We start from the raw sequence: 19781 nt of genomic DNA, 5'->3' as shown, positions 1-19781 counted from the left end.
CCCCCCAGCCACATCTGCTTTGCAGACTGCAAACTGCCAGATGGCTTCATGTGGAGAGCAGGCATGGGAATGGTGATGGAAATGGGCTGGGAAGCATGGAACACTGTGCTCAGGCTAAGCACTTCAGGTGCAGGCTTGGAGTAAGCACTCACCTGCAGCACTCAAGTTAGGAACACAGTTACCGTGCTCCCTCATGGGCAATGTTTTCAGCCCCTCCAGGGGAAAAGTGGATTCTACTAAGGATAAATTTTAGGAAGGTTCACACCTCTCCCACTAACTGCAGAGGGATTTGAGGTGACAGGCTCCATTAAATGCCTACAATTAGGCAGAGTGAATATGGGCCGTAGCCTTCAAAGTCGTGACTCTTTTCAAGCTTCAGCAATAAACGTTATTGATATTTTAATCCAAAGGCAAATAAAACTTTCTTTTATCTTCATACCACACGGAACACGAATATGTGAGAGTGCACAACTGCTTCCTCCAGAGAGCCTCCAATTAAGTGATTTTGGCACTGTTTTCTAGACCAGTGTGGGACAAGAAACAACACTTCAGATTTTGTTTTGCTCTCAAACAAAGTGCACTGGGGTTTCAAAGAGCCCACTGGGTAACAGCAGGATCTGTGCTAATCACAGGAAAAACAACTGCAGGAGTCAAGGAAGTTACCTTGGCACAGAGTCCTTGGTATCATATTCACTCATGCCTCTCCCATCATAATTTTATAAATTACAGGGTGTTAGAAATGGTGGACAAATGCTGATCCCCAGCTGATGCCAAAATGAGTTCTGCCGTGAAGGGAGAGAGCCAAGTAGTTTGGGCCAAATCCTGCCGCTGCTACGAGCACAGGAAGAGTCTCTTGAACTCCTACAGAAGCAGGTCCTGTTTGATCTGTAATGTTTCACCTGTGCTTACTGTGACTGACTGAAAGACACAATGTCTAGACCGAGGCGTGCTCGCAAATAATCTTGATCTGTCTGCAGGTTTACCAGCTTTTACCAAATGTTATTGGCTTGAGACTGTCAGAGCCTGAGGGGTCCTCAATTAACACACAGGATTGTGCACCTGGAGAGCTCTGTCAAAGAACCTTCTGTTAAAAAGACCTAATACTGCACAGAAAATTACAGCAGTTCTCTTACCAGGAAACCACTGGTCTATCAAAGAGTTGACATGATCTGTGATGAAAGCCATTGCTGAAAAGTCTCTCACTTCTGACTGGGAGATGATTTTAATTCCACCGCTTTTTTTCTTTTTCCAGTTCACATCAGAAGACTCAACACTGCGTAAGAAAGCCAAAAGACAGCCCCATGAAGCTTTGGTGAAGTATGTGTGTCAGCAAACTTTCTTTCTCGCAGGAAACCTGAATTACACAATAACATGTAGCTCATAAGTAATCAAAATCAAAAGCCATCTAGCTTTGAGCATGATTTTCAATTCAGTCTGTTCTGCAAATGACTTTCAGAAGAGAACTCTTGCACAGAAATGCCAGTTCTCACAATGGGTGAATGCTATAAGAAGGTCAGACCCAGAGAAAACTCTGGCCTAAATGAATTGAGTATGGTGGAGACTTTTGACAGAAATGCCCCATACAGAATGATGGAGGGCTGAGAGTTTTATAAGTCAGTAATAAAATTGCAGTGATTTATTATTATTGCTACAACTTCCAAAGACTGTTTGGAAGAGTTTATGGACTTTTGTGTAATGCCCACAAAACCAAACAAACCCCAAATCCAACCCAAATACAAAACCCCCCCCACCCTTTTAATACAAAATGCTGAGTTCTGCAACTCCCTGAAGTACATGGGGAGATTAGAGCATGACTGCCACCATGGTCCAGAATTAAGGATTCCAGCCTGTGATTTGCAATGTCTGGATCCAAGTCTCTACTCAGCCACATTCTACCTAGACAAACTCAGGAAAGTCACTGTGCCCTTCTGGTTTCCAACCATGCAACAGCACAAGTGGTTCCTCCCTATCTTGCCAGTGACTGAAAGAGCAAATGCATCTGCAGATACTACAGATATTAACGTCTTAAGTAGCTGCCTACTCTCTGCATTTGTGAAACAACATGGACAGCAGGTTCTCCTCCAAGCTTGCAGCCAGCACACACTCTGCCTTGGTCAGCTTAAACCAGATGTCCACAGTCCCTGAACCACACAGTCTGATAGCATCGAAGCACCTCCATTAATCTGAATTATTGTCACACTGTGGAGATGATGTTTTAGGTCTCAGTGGAAAAGCCACTTGATGTAAGGAAATCTTTGCATGCGATAATGCATGATTTTAGACTGGTTCTGCACTGTGTAACACTTTGTTTTCAGGCCTCTTTAAATTTGTGGCTGCAATAACACATTAAATTGATATATTCAGAACTGCCAAACAATCAGGTATTCATCTTTTTTGTCACCAGTTGTTACCAGATGAGTTATGTCTAACAGAAGAGCCTCGTTTTCTATCGATGAGCGAGCATATAGCATGAGTTAGGCTCATTCATCTCCATTCAGATGATGCGTTTCATACACTCTATTAGTCCCCTGTCATGCATGCTGCATTATGAACACAAATTACCTAAGATAGCCTCCATCAAAGGTAACGAACAGACCTTCCTGCCAGTAAACAGTGTGAGTCCTTTTGACTCTGAATGTGCTGCAGCGGTTCCTTTGGGTGCCTGTGAAGCTGTAGATGGTCACCTTTTTGTTTCTTGTCTTGGTGTTCTTCTTGTTTTCAAAAAGCTGAAACAAGCAGAAAAGCATGAAAATCATTAAATTATTGAAATTTCTTATAAAGATGTTGTTTTATTCAAGCAATATGGTGACTTCTTTTTTTGGCCTTCACAGGTGCTGCTGTACCTTTTCCATTGAAGAGCAACTTGTGCTCATAAAAAATTTGGTGATGGAATGAAAATACACACAGTAAAAGTTGGGTCTGCAGCAACAGAAATATTTTTCATGCCACTCAAAAAGGAAAAATTTCCTATCAGTGAAAAAAGTTAATTCTGTAACTGTGACATTTGTTACATCAATTCTGCATTTGCAGAAGTCTTACAAGCCTAAAGAGCTAAATGTTCTAGTGAATGATTAAGTCTGCCCTTAATGTAGAGTTAACTTTTCCACCTGTTTCAGTGGGAGGAAGATGGCTTTTCTCCAAGACACTTCAAAAACCAGCACTCAGAGCAAAATGTATTTTAAAACCAAAGGCTTTATTTGCATAACTCCACTCACTGCTCTAATGCTTATTTGTCTGCAGATAGGTCTGATGCCTGGGATCCTTTCCATTCACTGCAGTGAGGACTGGATGAGGTCCCTAGCAAAGGTGCTCTAGGGTTACGTAGTGCCCATGAGAATGTAAGCAAGGGGTTACCAGGACAGCTTGTTAAACCAGGTAAAGTTATTACATGGTTTGAGAAGCTTGGAACACTGAGGGCCTTCCAAACCCAGGTATCATGTTTTCCATGTTCTGTACATCGACAGAACACAGTTTAAATGGATAGCTGTTAAGAAGATACCACAGTGGTGCTAAAAATATTTTGCAGGTGTTTATTACGGTTCCCAGCAGGGCTATGTTTCTATGTTTTCAGATATAAGCTGCCACAAAAATAAGGTTGTAATAACATGAAAATTCACTTAGCTTTCAGAACCTTGCAAACACAGCTTTAATGATAGGCATACCACTTGCACTAATAGGGTGCCTGCTTACACTCATTATCACATTAAGGCAACAGTCCTGGAGTTTTCTTCTCATTTAAACCCATATAGATTCAGATAGCTGACTTTGGTGGAGCTATTCCAGATCTCCTCTGACAAATGATGTAAGCAGTCTGGCCCAGTAGAATGGTCATGGACAAGAGCCGCAGGCAGAACTCCAATTACTTGTAATTGCAAGATGCTGGAGGTACTGAGACCTTCCAGGGGATTATAAGGAGGCTGTGGAGAACACAGGCTTTCTTCCCCAGTGCCAATTTGTTGTTCTAAATGACACCTACTGTGAAAACAGAATCAGATTTTGTTCGCAGAGTCTCATTTCTCCCTATTTACTAAAATAACATATTGAAATCTGTGACAGAAGAAAGCTGGACGTGAAGAGACACCCACTTACACACACACACTGAACAACTTTAGCTGTCTTCTTCTGCTTGCATAGAGATACAACAACCTACCTGGAGGTCCATCTCTGCCAGGCTAATTAACATTCGGGCTATGAATCTTTGCCAAAAGCCAACTGGGACAAAACTCATCTTGAAGACCCTTTGGACTGTGTTTGTGGTCTGGTGGCAGAGCCCATGGATATCTAATGCTGGCTTGGTAGGGAGCAGATGAGGGAGGAGGTAGCTGAAACACATCAAATTCAACAGCTCAAATTTTAGCTACAGCTTGTAACAGTGAGTACATTGTTACTGGATAATAAGGCGATTCAGTCTCCAAAGAGATTTTTAATGGCACAGCCCACTGCATATAAAAAAGCTTTTAGACTAAAGGCTCTGTAGCAATACATGGAGAAATTCATTTACACTATGGAAGCAAGCAGAGGCAAAGCAGACATTACATAATTCAGCCAGGGCTATTGGACAGGGCTAAAATTGATGTAATGAGCAGGACATTTGCGTACTCACAAATTAAGTGCGTTAAAATACAAGAGTCATTAGAACAGCTGTGATGTTGGGACTCATTATTTGGTATCTTTACTATTCTGCCCTGGTAGTAAGCAGAGAATTACAGCTGTATTAGAGCAGTGCTCCTGTGTGGAACAGAAGATAAATGCAAAAACAACCTACAGCAGCTCAGCTTCAGTAAACCCAGAAGGTGGGGAGAGGCGGTAGCGTGGGAAGTGGCAATGAGGCAGTTACAGTCTGCAAGGACTGGGCTGCTCTGGTTCTCATCTCACCCCAGTCCCAGGAAGACAGCATCTTATGGGTCAGTTAAAACAGCAGTTTCCTGCTGCACCAATACTGCAGCTGATGGGCTGCCTACCACATCCCTGACAAACTCCAAGGCAAGAGTGTACTTCGCCAGAGACAACACTTGTCTTGCTCATTCTCCTCCACCAACCAGGTTATTAGGTTCTTTGCCCACATGTAGAGGAGACTCAGCTCTAGCCAAGTCTGACTGATCGGAAGTAACAGAGCTAGCCTGGTATAGAGGACCACAAAGTTTTCAGATCTACCAGTAAGCTCAGAATATTCATTTGTTCTGATCTTTCATGTTTGGGAAGCTTTTGGAAAACTAGAACTGTTTTGCAAACTTACGGCTTTCAATACCTGCCAATAATCTCTTGACAATGATACTCTTCTGTACCAAATACATTCCAAAATGCCTGTATGATCAAATAATCTTACTTGCTTATAAGCAGAAACACTGCTGCATTATCAGTGTTGAGCCTGAGAAAATGTGTCGGCATCTGGGGCTCATCGTTGACGGGCATAATGACAGCAATGTGGCAACTAGCCAAGGGGCTTGACCAAAATAACAGCGGCAGGGACCAAACACACAACTAGAACTAATGCTGGGTCCAAATCCAATGCTTTAAGCCTATCATGTTTTCTCTCTAGCAGCTGCAGTATTCTGTAAAACCTGAAATATCAGCTCAGAAAAAACAGCCATCACTAGACAACAGCTCTTTCCATATGTCACAGTCCATAACATCTCATGACATTTTACATGATTGAATTATCTGATCCATGAAACATCTTTGGAATGTAAAACTGATAAAGATTTCTCTTCCCTTATAAATTACAGTAAGAATGGACATACTTTGAACCCTGTTTTAACAGGCAGAACAAAGCTAAATTACATGCACCTTAGGCAGAAAAGTGGAGCGTGTCAAACTACAAGTTCTTACTCTATAACAGGTAGTGGGTGCATCATATGACAACCAATATGTTTTCCCCAGCACATTCAAGAAAGGGTGTAGGAGAATAAGAAGGCCAGTGAGGCCCTTCTGGACCACAATTACATAGTGGATTATAATACAGATGGTGATTCGATGCTCTTGAACAACAGCCAATGCAAATTTTGAAACTATGTGAAACATGCCCCCATCCACCCTTTCAGAACAGAAACTGGCAGCTGCCTCCTCTACTGACTGCACAGAAACTCTATCTGGCAATCTATACAATAATTGCAGAAGCACAGAAACAAATAACTGCTCTGTGTCTGGCTAGTACATTAAATTAATCCAACCTGCTAAAAGCTACAGTCCGTCAGTGGGAAGAATATTCTGCTCATGTGGCTTGGATCGCTCTAAAATAGATTGGGCAGGCCACGAAAAAGCAGTTTCCTTGTTCCCGAGGCACAGACAATGTAATTGCCTTGGAGAAAAATGGCAGATAGTGACAAGGAGTCCAAAAGGCATTTTGGACTAAACAGAAACATTGCTGCTTTATCTGTGTTAAGCCTGAGAAAATTTGTTGGCATCCGGGTCTGGATAAGTGACAGGCATAATGACAGCACAGAGAATGCTGCACTTGTGCTGGCATTCAGAGCTCCCGAGAGGCTCAGGGCGATGCAGCCGTGCTGTCCTGGAAGGGCAAGGAAGTGAAATGCAAATGCCACATCAAAAGTGCAATACAACTACGGTTTCACCACTAACGCAACAACAGGCTGTCGCCAAGCAGATGGGAGAGAGAAAAATAGCAGGGAACTCTGCCCAGAGGAAGAGGGATCGGGGGGCAGATGGGAGGAGGACTCATTAACATTTAAAGAGAATGAGGTTTCCTAGATCATTTCTAGGAAAACTATTGATCAACACCTACTGAAGCTAAAAATTAAAGAGAATCATGTTGCTACTGAAGCTCGACTGATTTCACTAGAAATAAAACACTGCTACGTTCAGGACTGACATAATTACGGGTTACCCAAAGTTTTCTGCCATACTCTGGAGTGAGGATCATTCACTGGAAACAGATGACTCCAGCCCATCTATTTTTCAGGCCTGGCAGCCAGAAGCCTCACATCCTCTCTCAGCTGCAGCCGTGCCAGCTGAGTCCTTACCGCTTCCAACTGCTCATTGCCATATCCCTGCTGGTATCACTGCCCCTCTGTGCTGGTGGTTGAGCCTCTCACCAGCCTCAAGGCACCGAGTGGACAAAGACCTGCTTTGGAAAGTTTTCAAACTAGCCTGTCTGGATCAAAGGATGCTCATGCCAGGAAATACATCCCAAATGGATGGGTGCCTTCGATTGCACTGTTTAATGCACTCAAATATCTTCTCATAGCCAGATCCTTGTCAAGATAAAGCCCATTTGATTAAACAGACATTCTTCTCCAGGCTGGCTAAGCACCTCTAATTACCAGCATACCTGTTATTGGCCACTGGCAGTGCAATTTCAAACTTTGCCAAGAACTGGAAGTACTGCTCTTCAGTCTGCTCAGTGAAGCCCGTCCCAACCAGCAGCATCCTGAGATCCTCTGCTCTGATGACTCCATTCTTAGCTACAGACTTGGAGCTCTTGATGTTGAAAATCCTCTGTAGACACTCTGAGAGCCAGACAGGGTCAAGGAAGTAGAGGTTTCTCAGGCCATGGCTTGTGTCTGGGAAGTGCAGTAGTGTACCCGTTTCTATGAGAAAATTAATTGCTGCAAAAAATAAAGAATTGTAGATTAGCAGTAGACCAACATTAGGAAACCACAGTGCAGATGAGTAAGATTATGAGGCAGTCTGTGCAGTTTTATGCATACCAGATATAGCCAGCATGTAGCCAAGCCAAGAGCATAACATTTCTCTGAGGAGTGCTGCTATCTGGCACTCCGCTGTTAAACCCAAAATTTCACTGCTTTACAGTCAGTATTTCAGTCCCCATTACACCTCCCCTCTACTTTCCTGCCATCCTCACAGGGAAGAGCTTTCTCCAGCACCTGCAGAGCAAGGCCTCCATAAAGATCACAGGACTGGGGCACTACAGAGAAAACAACCTTGGAACTATGGCAGCCCTCATTCTTCATAGATCAGGAATAACATCAGACAAAGCTTGTTTAAAAAAGGGTAAAATAAATTAGTAGCTGCAGAGCACCCTAGATACTTCCCAGCCCTCTCCCCAAAGCCCCATTACTAGCTTTCTATCTTAATTCCCAAAGTGACCTCTACACAAGTGTAGAGCACTCTGCAATTGGTTCTGTCTGTACAGCAGTTACCTGGTGGGCTTCTCCTCTCCTCATTTTTATTATTCATGGAATATTTCAATGGGTCACACATACTGATTTCCAAAAAATTACTGGTCTGCTCTGACCTACCAGTTTGCAAATCTTCATAGTCCTTGATATCATTTCCAGGTGTTTGCTCAATGATCAGTTCTATTTGTCTGTCTGTTAAATACTGCACGTCATCATTCTGACTTCTCCTATGCTGTTCTGCAAGGACAGCTTCTTGAAGACTAAGGTAACTTCTTGGTATCTGCAAGCCACAAGATAAAAATAGCAGGATCAATATGAGACAGCAATCACCCTGCTGGAGATGAAGTGGCTAAGTCATCCCCACTTGACATAACAGTGCTGCCTTTTCCCAAAGCCAGATAGGCATCTTAGTGTTGATGCAGGAGGTGTATGAAGTATATAACTCCTAAAGTTCACCTTCCAATCCAAATCCAAGCCTCCCAAAAGCTTCCCTTTGGCACAGATCACCACCTACTAGAAAGAGCAGTTCTCACCAATCTCCCTGCAAGTTTCTGTGAGCAAATTGAGCTGCCGACATCCTTCATGTTGCAAGTGACATGGAAAATCAGCTGTCGGAGTCCATCGAGGCCTTCCAGAGTCTTACATGAAAGCTCACTGCAAAAGTCATGCAAGGGTGAAGATTATCAAACCTTATCAGCACACTGACTTCCTTTACAGGCTCACTTTCTCTTATCAGTGACTTTCAATTTCCTGTGTCAGGTGAATGGGAGGAAGGCTGTCAGTGAACATTTTAGCTTTGGAGAAAAATACAGACGCCTGGAAAAGATATGTTAGGCCAACTTCTGCTCTGCCTGCTTCATTCACTGTGCATTGCTATTCTGTTCCCCATGCACTGTCATCTCTGGGGACTTCTCTGGCAGACTGACCAAAGTCATCACCCCCTTCCCCTTCCTTGCTTCACATATCCTGTAAGGGACTGTGGGAAGGAGGAAAATGCTGTGTTCTGGCAATTGCTGGGGAGTCCAGTTCTTCCCATGTCAGATCAAAGAGGCATGATAATGACTACCAGACACCTATCCCCACCCTCATTCAGCTGGATCCTGTAATCTGGGAACTGATGCTGGCCTTCATCATCTGTTTAACAGCTAAAAACCTGCTTGCTCCAGCCCCTTCTATTTTTGGTCTTATTTTGGGCTGGATAAGAATGGCTCATTTCCACTTCCCCCAACAAAGGGTCTTTCTAACTGATCCTACACATGTTCCTGTGGCAGACAGAAAATTCTTTTCTAAAGCAATATGCCTTATCTTAAGCCTCAGACACTGGCGGCACTGGGATCACTGGGATGCTGGAGGAGCAGCACTGATAAAAGCACTCTGGGCTCACCCACATAAGGATTTCACAACACACTCCTCACACTCCTCCAGCAGCCTGGAGTGCTGCTCAGAGGAGCCCCATCTCAGTGAATGATGGGGTGTAAAGACGAAGCATGGGGGAGAGGAAGTATGAAATCAGGCACAACTCCCAACTGGGAGGAAATGCGGAGGAAAAGGAAGGTGAAGGGGAAAGTGTAGGATATGTGGCAGGGTGAAAGAAAGTCTCCTTGAGAAAGAATGATTGAGATCATGTTAGGATGCTCTGTGGTGATGGGAAAAGAAGCTTGAGGACACTGAAGCACAAAGCTTTCTCTTTCTCACTGTGAGTCTCTGTGCCTCACACTAGGTCCCTGGTACTCCTCCTAACAGGAAGGAGCCAGCTGGAATGCCCAACACAGAGCCTGCGTCTACAGCATGGATCGTGGGAGGTCTCCTTATGACTTTGCCAGGCAGCAGATGGAACACGCTAGGGACATTGCAGCGCCCTTCTTTACTTGCCAGCTGCCACCTGCTCTTTGCCCCAGGCATTGGTGATTTCACACTGCTTGGTGCCAGCCTGCTGCATCCACATTCCCCCCATGCTGTGCACTCCTGTGGCTGACAGACCTGCTCCCTTCTCCTCTCCCCAAGGGCACTCTCTGTCAGCTGAAGGGAGAGAGCAGCAGCAGACTGCATGGCCTGACGCTGATCTTCCAGACAGCATCACCCTGTGTTATCACACCCTAAGAACTCAAATGACACAGGTTTGGACTCAGGGGGTTGACTCACTCCTCATCCTGTCACGTGAGCTGTGTTCTCATGTTAAGAGGTCTCCTCTTAATAAACCACAGCACCCACCCTGTAGCAGTCATGCTCTCAATCTTTGCAGTGTTAATTACTCAATCTGTAGCTTCTCTCCTTGGGACTAATAAACTGTATCACCATTTAATGGTGAGAAACCCAAGTGGAGCAGGAGCAGTAAAAAAAGCTGTCCTGAGGTCATGACTTTGGACCTTCCAGCTCTCAGACCCATGATCAGACCCCTGAGCAACATTGAACTTCTCTCTGATTATACTACATTATGGGAGTCAAAAATAGATGAAACGCAATGCTGACATGTCTTTAAATCAGCTCCGTTGCCAAGGAGATGGAGTATTGCAAAATTGTTTAAAGTGACATCAAACAGAGTGCCTGAGCTTCATAAAGGCACGAGTACTTACTGCAGGTGCTTGAATGTGATATCTGGGAAGCCAGTTGCTCTGGATCCAGAGGGAGACCGGCAGAGAGCCAAGACGTATGCCCTCAGAGTTGCTATCCTCTCAACACGGAATTTAGTTTCAATTAAATCAAGGTGTGTTCCAACCACTAACACCACTGAATTTGGAGCCTTGGCCTGCAAAGGGAAAACACTGACAATGATTTCATCCAGATTATGTTGTGGTAAATTCAGTGAGGACATGTGAAAAGTAGGATATTTAAGTGGGGATAGTCACAGACATTAATAAAATGGAATATATATATATATATAAAATGGGAGCAACCTGTTGTGACAGCTTGACAACAGCCACAAGTGATCTGGGTATTACAGGATGTCTCCTGCAGAATATGGCTTAATCATCTGCTGCTACTGCAGAGCAGGAAACTGTCACTTTGGGTTTATTACATCAGGTCTTAACATAAAGGGAGCTGCCATGTGGTATTAAGGTGCTACAAGCCAGCTAAATGATGGCAACTCTGTTCACCCAGACAAAGGAAAAGTTAGCTTAACCTGTAGCCAGAAGATCTGATACCCTGGGAAAGACTAGTTACACTCTGGAATGGGTACCAGGGGAAGTGATACAAACTTTTTCACTGGAGGTATATGAAGAGGTGAGATATACTGTTAGAAAAGTCTCAATCTACTTAATCCTGAATCAGTCCAAAGGAATGGATTAGATGATCTCGTGGTTTTTCCCAACCCTTCCATGATTCTGTTACAGCACTGGAATGTATCCAGATTTCAGGGAACGCACTGCCAAATACAATGGGATTGCACAGCCTCAAGCAGGGATCAGCCTGCTGATCCAAATGACTTTGGCCACAGAAGATTACGCAGATGCAGAAATATACACTTACTTGCAGCCAATCCATTTCCCTCTTACGATGCCCACTGAGATGTCCTAACTTGAATGAGACTAAACTTGAACCCTGTGCAGACACAGGAGTGATGGCTGTGCCAAGTCAGACCAAAGGGCCCACTTGGCCAAGTATTCTGACTGGATGTTAATGAAGAGCATAGGCACAGGGCAGGCATGTAGAGATTTTCCCTGGTGTGCTCTCCCAGTACCCTGCAGCTCACCATCTTTCTGAGATTTCTCTCAATTAATAGCATTTAATGGATCTTTCTTCCACCAGTGTTCTTTTCAGCTTCTGACTCCCACAGCAGATTGTAGCTTTGTTACCTAGTTTGGGGTTTTGTTTGCTGGTGACCATTATGCTGATATTTCTGTAATGTCAAGATGTTTCTCTTTTGAGAGGCACTAGCCCTGAGCCCATTTTTGTGTGGGTCATGTTAAGACAGATATAAAATAATAAACATTTACAAAAAAAGCCCATTAACATGGTATTACAAAAATCAACACCAATGAATTCATTGCAGCTCTGAGTCTCAGCTGAGAGCTGTCTGGGAGACACTCTCCGGCTTACCTGAATCTAAAGTGTTAAAAATACAGCCTTAAGACTAATGTGTGTCTAACCCCACACAAGAAAGAAAATGCTTCAAACCCCCTATGGAGCACAGTGTGGTCAAACTAATTCCAAAATAAGTATGTCCAGCCTTACTTAGCAAGGGTTTATAAATCAGCTTTTGTTTCAGTCTCTGATGTGTGTGAGGGGGAACAAAGCAAATGATAAATTTAAACCATTAAATATAGCAATACGCCTACAGTGCAATGGAAAATTAATTCCAAAAGCTATGCAAAATTCAGAGCTTGCAGAGTGTTTAAAAGCAGACCAAAAAGAATCCGTAAGATCACATATCTGTGTGCTGAGCTACTACTTGATAAATAGAGACCCCAGAGTCCACCAGTGACTTCTTACCTCAATGTTCAGCAACCAGAACTGTAAGTTTGCCACAGCTTCTTCCCCCAGTGCCAAGTTCCATACCACTATGTACAATGCTTTGTCTGTGAAGAAACACTGATTGACTGTAGACATGCTCGCTGGGCCTCCGATATCCCAGACATTGAACTCCACTGAATCAACCTACTTAGACAAAGAGGAGTGTTCAAATCAAATGGTCACAGTAAATCACAGGGAGATAATAGCTGAAGTATAAACCTACGCCTGCATAATGTATGACACAAGAAGGGTTTCAATGTCCTAATTGTGCCTCCAGGAAAGATAAATCAACAAGCAATTGTTAAGCATAGCTACCACTTCCCCACAGGAAATCAAGACTAATTACTTGCTGCTAAAACGATAGAGGTGCCCTTGATGCTGGTAAATCTCCAGTTAGTGCTATAGATCCTCCAATACAAACAAGGGTCTTATTCTGAGCCCTGTATTTCACTGCATCTGGAATAGAAACTGTTTCATCCTTGTCTGTGCCACATTTGACAGGATTGTTGAAGCTACTTATCTGCCATTGCTGTGGGGAACAGGAAACCCCCTGCTGAAATCACTTCCACTGAGCTCAGCCCTAACTGAGCCAAAGAGAATATAGATGCTCAGGAGATGGGAAACTTCTCAAGCCTTTCATAAGCACCTCCTGCACATTGCTCAGAGGCTTCTGACGTGTGACACACCAGAGATGAGGCAGAATTACAGCTACTGTAAAGCAAACTCACTGATTTTTGGGGAATCAGTAAATGGAGGCCTCTCTAGCTCTGGCTTTCTTCCAAGTGTCTCAGCACCCATTCCTCCATGCACCCCACAATAGCACTAAGAGGGAGCATGGCTTTCTATTTAAAAGATATTCAGGCTCCCATCAGCTTCTGTAGCAAACACCTCCAGATCTTGGAGGCTTCTAAATCCCTTGTCCCTTGGGAGGCAAGAAGCCTGCGACATGAGAGAAAACCAAACCCTGCTCTGGCCACCATCCTCAGAGCATCATGTAACACCAAGTAGGCTCTGTTTACTGGTCCAGGTCCAAGTACTGACTGATCCCACATGACAATCTACCCTATGAGATTTCAGCGAGGAGCTAAGTATCTCAGTAGGGCTCTGATGTCCTAGCACAGTTCTAAGTTTGAAGTTTTCCAGAAACAGCTGGAAGAACTTCTATATTGTTTAAACCAAACCCTAATTAGCACAAGGACTGCTTTGTTCATCCAAAAGACCTTCAGCTGTGGGTGCCTGTATGGAAAGACAAAGACACAGAGGTAGGGACAAAGCCTGTTCGGCAGCTTGGTCCCACTCCAGGTCTCTGATGCTGTCTAGGTTTTTATTTTATTCAATTGCTCTTCAACACAAAATGAACAAATCCCTTCTCCCACCGACGTCTTCTCTTTAAAGACTCAGGCTGTGCTTGCTCTGTTTCTTTCTGTCTCTGGCCTGGCACTCTTTGCTGTAGAATAGCTCAACTCAGCAGGGTCCTTTATCCCTTCCAGAACAGTCTGGCGGTCATGGCTCTCATGTGGGAAAGGACAGCCACGAGTTTGCACACCCTCAGCTCTGACAAGACCTCAGGTCCAATTCTGCATGCTCTAATCCCTGTGTTACTACAAAGGCAGTAGACAGGGCCACCTACAAATCCTTGAATGAGTTCAGTGCTGTCCAAATGAGTTCAGTATGGGTAGACACACTCCCTGAATGATCCACCTGAGATTTGGGTGTTTAAGGTATGCCTCAGACATCCCTGGGTCACACCAGAGGTCGGGCATCCTAACTTCCACCCACCTTCCCCAGCTAGGACAGTTCTGGTATCAAGGGAATCCAGCTTTAGGTAGTGATGTCCCATTTTCTGGCCCCAAATGAAAGGACAATCTGCTTTAGAGAAGCTGATTTAAAACATTCTCTCAGAATCAGTGTCCAAAAACCACCCAAGCTGGGAGAGCCAGAGTTTAGGCTCGCTTTCTTTAGGACACAAAGCTGAGTGCTCAGGAAAACAGAATTGTCCTCTCCTACTGAAGCAGAGGAATTGTGATGAGTCTAAACCCATGTCACTTGCAAGACAAGTAATAGTAACTGTTCTCTATAAACGGACAGAAAATTTCAGCCCAAAAGGACACTGCAGGGCTCAAACATCCCACTGGGGTAAGGATCTTGGAATGTTTTTCACCTTTGCCTTGTGTCCCACTGGCTTGGGGAGCTCCCACTTTGTTGTACGGATGGTGGCATCACTGTGCATCATCTGAGGGACTTTTCCTGTCTGTAGGATCTCCACCAGCGTCGACTTTCCCTGCCGTGGAGGGCCGATGATGATCATCTTCATCAGCTTACACTTTTCTGCCTTGCGCAGCTGAGCTCGTAAGTAAGCCAGCACTGTTTTAGGGCCTATGGGGGGGAAGTGAAGAGGCTTTATCTGCGGTTAGCGGTTACAAACGTACATATGTAGAACAGGACTGCACAAAACCTACTGCTGCAGACACATCAGCTGAATTAATATTTTCCCTCAGTTTCACTGTGGGCTGAGAAAACCAAGAGAATAAACAAAGAAACCTCTAGTGGACAAACCTGAGACAGAGACCCCAGAAAAAGGTCACTGCTCTGAGGCTCCACAATGGAGCACTGTAAGAAGAAACAAATGCTGTGGCTCGTATGCTTCAGAAGCTGAAAGGAAACATAAAATACTAATTTAGTATTGGAAAATACTCAGTTTTTCCTTCTACTTTTATGTTTCCAGTTAAAATTAGATTTAGGCTTCAACAGTGTGCTGGAGAGGGAATAATTCCCAATAACTTTGTTCCCACAGGACTTTCTTATTAAAACGCACAAAGAAGAAGACAGTATTGTAATAGATCCAAAAACCTAGCAGTTTACAATAAAGTCACTTCAATGCGACTCTGACTGCTGATCCTAAAAACTTCAGTCTTTACAAAGACCATCTAAACACCCTAAAATATACAAATTCAGGAAGCAAGCCATGGAATTTATACGGCATGCACACTGCAAATGAAATATTGCATTTGTAAGTAATAATTTTAACATATGATCTATCTTAAACTGATCTTATAGCCAGAGCTTAGCACTGATTATCAAACTTGCAAATATGCAGAGGAGGTTTCCCTGTGCAATTCCAGTTATCCCCAACAAGGGCTTGGGCACACACAGTCTGTTCCTGGTCAGGAGCATTAAAAGGAAGTGATTTTCATTATATGTTCAGTAATAAAGAACACATAGGACCAGCCTTACCCTCTTTCCTGATCTCTGCAGGAACGTTACCGATATTTAGTTCCTCGATATCCAGCTGCCAGAGATTAGCCAGCTGCCCAAGCTCTGGAGGAAGCTCTCGGATACCAGGGTTACTGTACAAAAACAAATAAATCTACCAACAACCAGGCTTTGTGTGTAAGTAGCTGCTCTCACGGACTCTCAGATTACACTATTCTCTCCTTGCAGAAATCTTCCATTAACATTTTAATAAGACTACTCAGCACTTTAATAGTAATTTCCATCCTAAAAGTGATGTATAACCTCAATTTATCCTCTGAGGCAGACAAATGTAATCATCTTTACTGGATAGTTGAAGAAATAAAGGCAAAAACGACGAGTTAGTCACTCTAGCACTATAGAGGCTGGCAGCAAAAAGCCAGAATGAACTAGAGACACATTAGATTCCCAGGCCTGTGTTCAAAGCATTAGATCATCTTCCTCAATTCAAAGCCCAGCCTCCTCCTTATCTAAAGCAAATGATGGGCACAGTTTTAACAAGGGGCTAACTATTTCCAGCTTCTTGACTTCAAAAGCACTGGACATCTGGGGTGGGGCTCCACAAAAGACTAGTCACTAAAACAACATGGCAATAATAACATTGCATAGCTTTTCCAGGACGCAGACTTACTTTCCTAAATAAAGTTCTGTTAAACCTTTCAGAAGGCAAACGGACTGAGGGACAGAGTCCAGCTGATTGTCATTCAGATAAAGGACTTCCAGAGAATCACTCAGAAATGCTGGGAATTCCAAAAAAGGACCTGGAACAAGACAGGAAACAAATTGTACCTTTAAAATACAACAGGCACCAAAGCTCTGAACCAAGAGCCTTCACCTTAACTTTGTAGGCAGGACATGAGGTCATGGTCCTTGGCAGGAACCACCATGAAGCAACAGCAGAAAAGCAAACAGCCTTCGATGGCAATCAAACATTGATGCCCACATCTCAAATTTTTAAAGCCATGGTGATGCATGTGTTGGAAGGTGACAGTCTCCAGGACTTCTAGGGTGCTGAGGGAGGAATTCTAGTCCTGCCAGGATGACTATACATCAGAGGATAAGTGGCATTATATTTCTTGCTGTTGAATAGCTGGTAATACCTTGTGAACTGCTCCTATTCCAGGCTAACAGCTGGCAGTGAAAGGGCATACCAAGGGTGCCACTGCTTCTCAACATGTTTTTTCCCATGTTGCCTGACAAAAGCCAGAAGCCGGTCAGAATTTATGTTCAGGCCCCCATGTCACATCCTGGAGCAATTTATGGTGGATTGAAGTCAGTAACAACAGAGAAGAAAACCCAAACTGCAGTTTACAGACTGCCAACCTATGGTGCCTCTAAAACACTGCTCCCATTTGCCCCTCTGCTCTGCCTTAGGCTGCAAGGTCTCAGGGCACTTTGGATTTCCCATGTATCTGAACAGTAACCAGCGTATTTTGGGAGCCACCCAAGCAATAATAGCAACAACTGCATGGCTGAGTTGCTGCTGCTGGAGAGGTTCAAACAAAGGGAAATTCAGCTGGTTCCAAAGAGCATCATTTCACTGCACAAATTACTCCTGGGACAGTGGCATGAAAGGCTGCCATGCATTGTGTTGCTGCCTTAAGAGTGTCACATGTATCTGCCAAGCAGCATCCTGAAGTCAAGGAAAACTAGGCCACACAGGGACAAACAGATTCTGAGTCTCTGATTAGGAAAGTACAACCACCTCCATTTGCTGCCTTCACGGTCAATGAAAGCAGTGATGCTTTTACTGATGTGAGACACATCCTTCCTCAAGCATAGGACAGTTGTACTTCCACCAAGATCTTCCCTTACAGGGAAGACTTGAGGAACTGTGACTAGACTTAGCTGAAAAGGAAAAAATATGAAGAAAATGGAAGAGGTTTTCTCAGGAGAAAATTCTCCATTTCTAATATTAACAGCATTTCAAACCTGAGCTGTGATCAGAAAAGAAGTAAAATAGAGTCCTACTGTCTGCAGGGGTGTTTTAGGTACGTGACAGGACTGTCTGCTGTGGGCAGGGTGTCACAGTCCACCTTTGAGGTTTCAAATAAGAAAATCATTTTTGGGATTATTTTAGGAGAACAGCAGGCTTATTCATGGGTTCAATTCACTTCCTTTCTGGCTCATCGCTGGACTTAAACTTTTCATTGTTCCTTTTCAGTATGCACCTAGGCACAGACAGATTTAGTCCTCTTGGACACGTAGGCTCCTAAAATAGGGCAATACTCTATTCACCAAAGAGTCCCAGGCAGAAAGGAGTGTTCTATATTGGAAGCAAGCTCGAGGTGTTTATGAATTGTAATTATTTATTCATGAGTTATTTATGATTTCTCTGGCTTCAGCTCAAATTTTCTTTTAAAGAACTGCAGAAAAATTAAAACAAATCCCATCTTGAAAATATATTTTTGGATGAGTAAACGCCATCAACCCCACGTGCGTGTGCAAGAAGTTATTCTGGGGTTTATCAATCATATATAGTGAGCATCCATAAATTATTCCCTTTAAATAATCTAGACTTAAGTAAACAGCTTTGTTGGTAAAGTCATATGAAAACCTGCCCCCCATCTCACTAGGAGACTTGTGTGAGCAGCTGATGTACTTCAGCTTCTGTTTTCTCTTGATGTTCTTTAAATTCTTGGCCACATCCTCTAGTCTCTCCAAGCTATACTTGGCAGAGGAACAGAGAGGGGGAAAAAAAGAGCTGGCTTTGCTCTGTCCCTATGGCTATTCAACCATGGCACCAGCCAGGTGGGCTATCCATGCCCTCCTGAGGCAACCTCACGCAGCTTGAAGTTGCACCAGGGTATTTTCAAGTGGTACTAATGCAGAGTCCATTTTCTCCTCATTTAGGTAGAAGGGTTATGCTGGGTTTGCAGCACGTAGAAATTTCCATCAGCAGCAATTCCCTTTTCCAGCTGATTTTATCTGCCTTTGCCCACTGCTCCTGCCCTTCTCTCCACATTGGGAATTGCTGTCGTAGCACTTCACAGAGAAGATCTGAGGATATGTCAGTCTCCACAGATTCACAAGGTTCAGACTCTTTTTCTACTTCTCCCATGTTCAGGATTTCACCATCCTTATTTCCATTTCCTACTTGCAAAACAGTGCAGACCAACCCTTTCTCCTCCTTAAGGTGCAAATACAGGACTTGCTGCACAGCAACCTCTACTTCCATGGGCAGAAAACTGAGCCTCTGCCTCCCAGATGAGCAGACAGGAGGTTAAGACCTCCAGACCTAACCTAAAGCTAGGGCTGTATTTGGTGCATTTACCAGTATTACCTGTTTATGTTGCCCTTAAACCACAATTTTCAGGGGAACAGACTAAAGCATTTGCTGCAGGAGAGCCTCTCCCTCCTGCAGGCAGCCGAGTGCTGCTCGGATGTGCGTCATGAAGACGCCAGCTCTGTTTCACTCTACGATTTGCAAAGAATGCTTTAGAGCAAGTCATTCTTCAAGGCAGCCGAGAATGAGAAAGCTCTCCAAGGGCTTTAAAATAAAACAAACAAACAAAAATGCAGATGAAGCCCACAGAGAGCAGGAAGCAGGAAAAATATCTTCAGATATTCCTTTGTTCTCTCTGGGATTTCATGTGCACGAATCCAGAACATCTCTTCTGCTCTGCACCACACCAGGGGTGCAAATCACAGAGATGGGGAAAACATGCAATTTACAAATTCAGCAGCAGGAACAATCCTAAGAGTAATAACACTAATTATGGGTTAATTTCCTTTCAACACACTAGTTAGTACTCTACCTAAAAAGAATAACCTTCATGAAAAGAATAAAAGCTCAGTAAAAGAAACAGGTTTCACTCATTCTTCATCTTTCTATATCGATGGTAACAACCAGCTGCACCATTTCTTTTGAAACATTTAATCTAAACATATTTCCCCTCAATTTAAAAGCTGTTGCACTTGAAATCAGAGATGAATTTACACTGATTTCCCTCCAGCCAAACTCCACAGATTCCTGCT

At 43.7% G+C, this 19781-nt stretch overlaps 1 protein-coding gene across 1 annotated transcript in view; it reads right to left on the bottom strand.

Moving 5' to 3' along the window:
* LRRK1 (leucine-rich repeat kinase 1) overlaps positions 1-19781 on the bottom strand; it is a 73866-nt gene that overhangs the window by 17681 nt on the left and 36404 nt on the right. The window contains exons 12-22 of the mRNA XM_010011361.1: positions 16435-16567; positions 15786-15898; positions 14713-14927; positions 12531-12695; positions 10673-10845; positions 8633-8753; positions 8220-8379; positions 7289-7565; positions 4151-4322; positions 2563-2726; positions 1134-1273 (exon numbers count right to left, since the gene is read on the bottom strand). Coding sequence (XP_010009663.1) covers positions 1134-1273; positions 2563-2726; positions 4151-4322; positions 7289-7565; positions 8220-8379; positions 8633-8753; positions 10673-10845; positions 12531-12695; positions 14713-14927; positions 15786-15898; positions 16435-16567 — 1833 coding nt within the window. The remainder of the gene's footprint in view (positions 1-1133; positions 1274-2562; positions 2727-4150; positions 4323-7288; positions 7566-8219; positions 8380-8632; positions 8754-10672; positions 10846-12530; positions 12696-14712; positions 14928-15785; positions 15899-16434; positions 16568-19781) is intronic.

The sequence above is a fragment of the Nestor notabilis genome, unplaced genomic scaffold, assembly GCF_000696875.1.
Source record: "Nestor notabilis isolate BGI_N333 unplaced genomic scaffold, ASM69687v1 scaffold26353, whole genome shotgun sequence".
NCBI lineage: Eukaryota > Metazoa > Chordata > Aves > Psittaciformes > Psittacidae > Nestor > Nestor notabilis.
The sequence above is the reverse complement of the archived record's forward strand: the minus strand, read 5'-3'. Positions and strand labels throughout refer to the sequence as shown.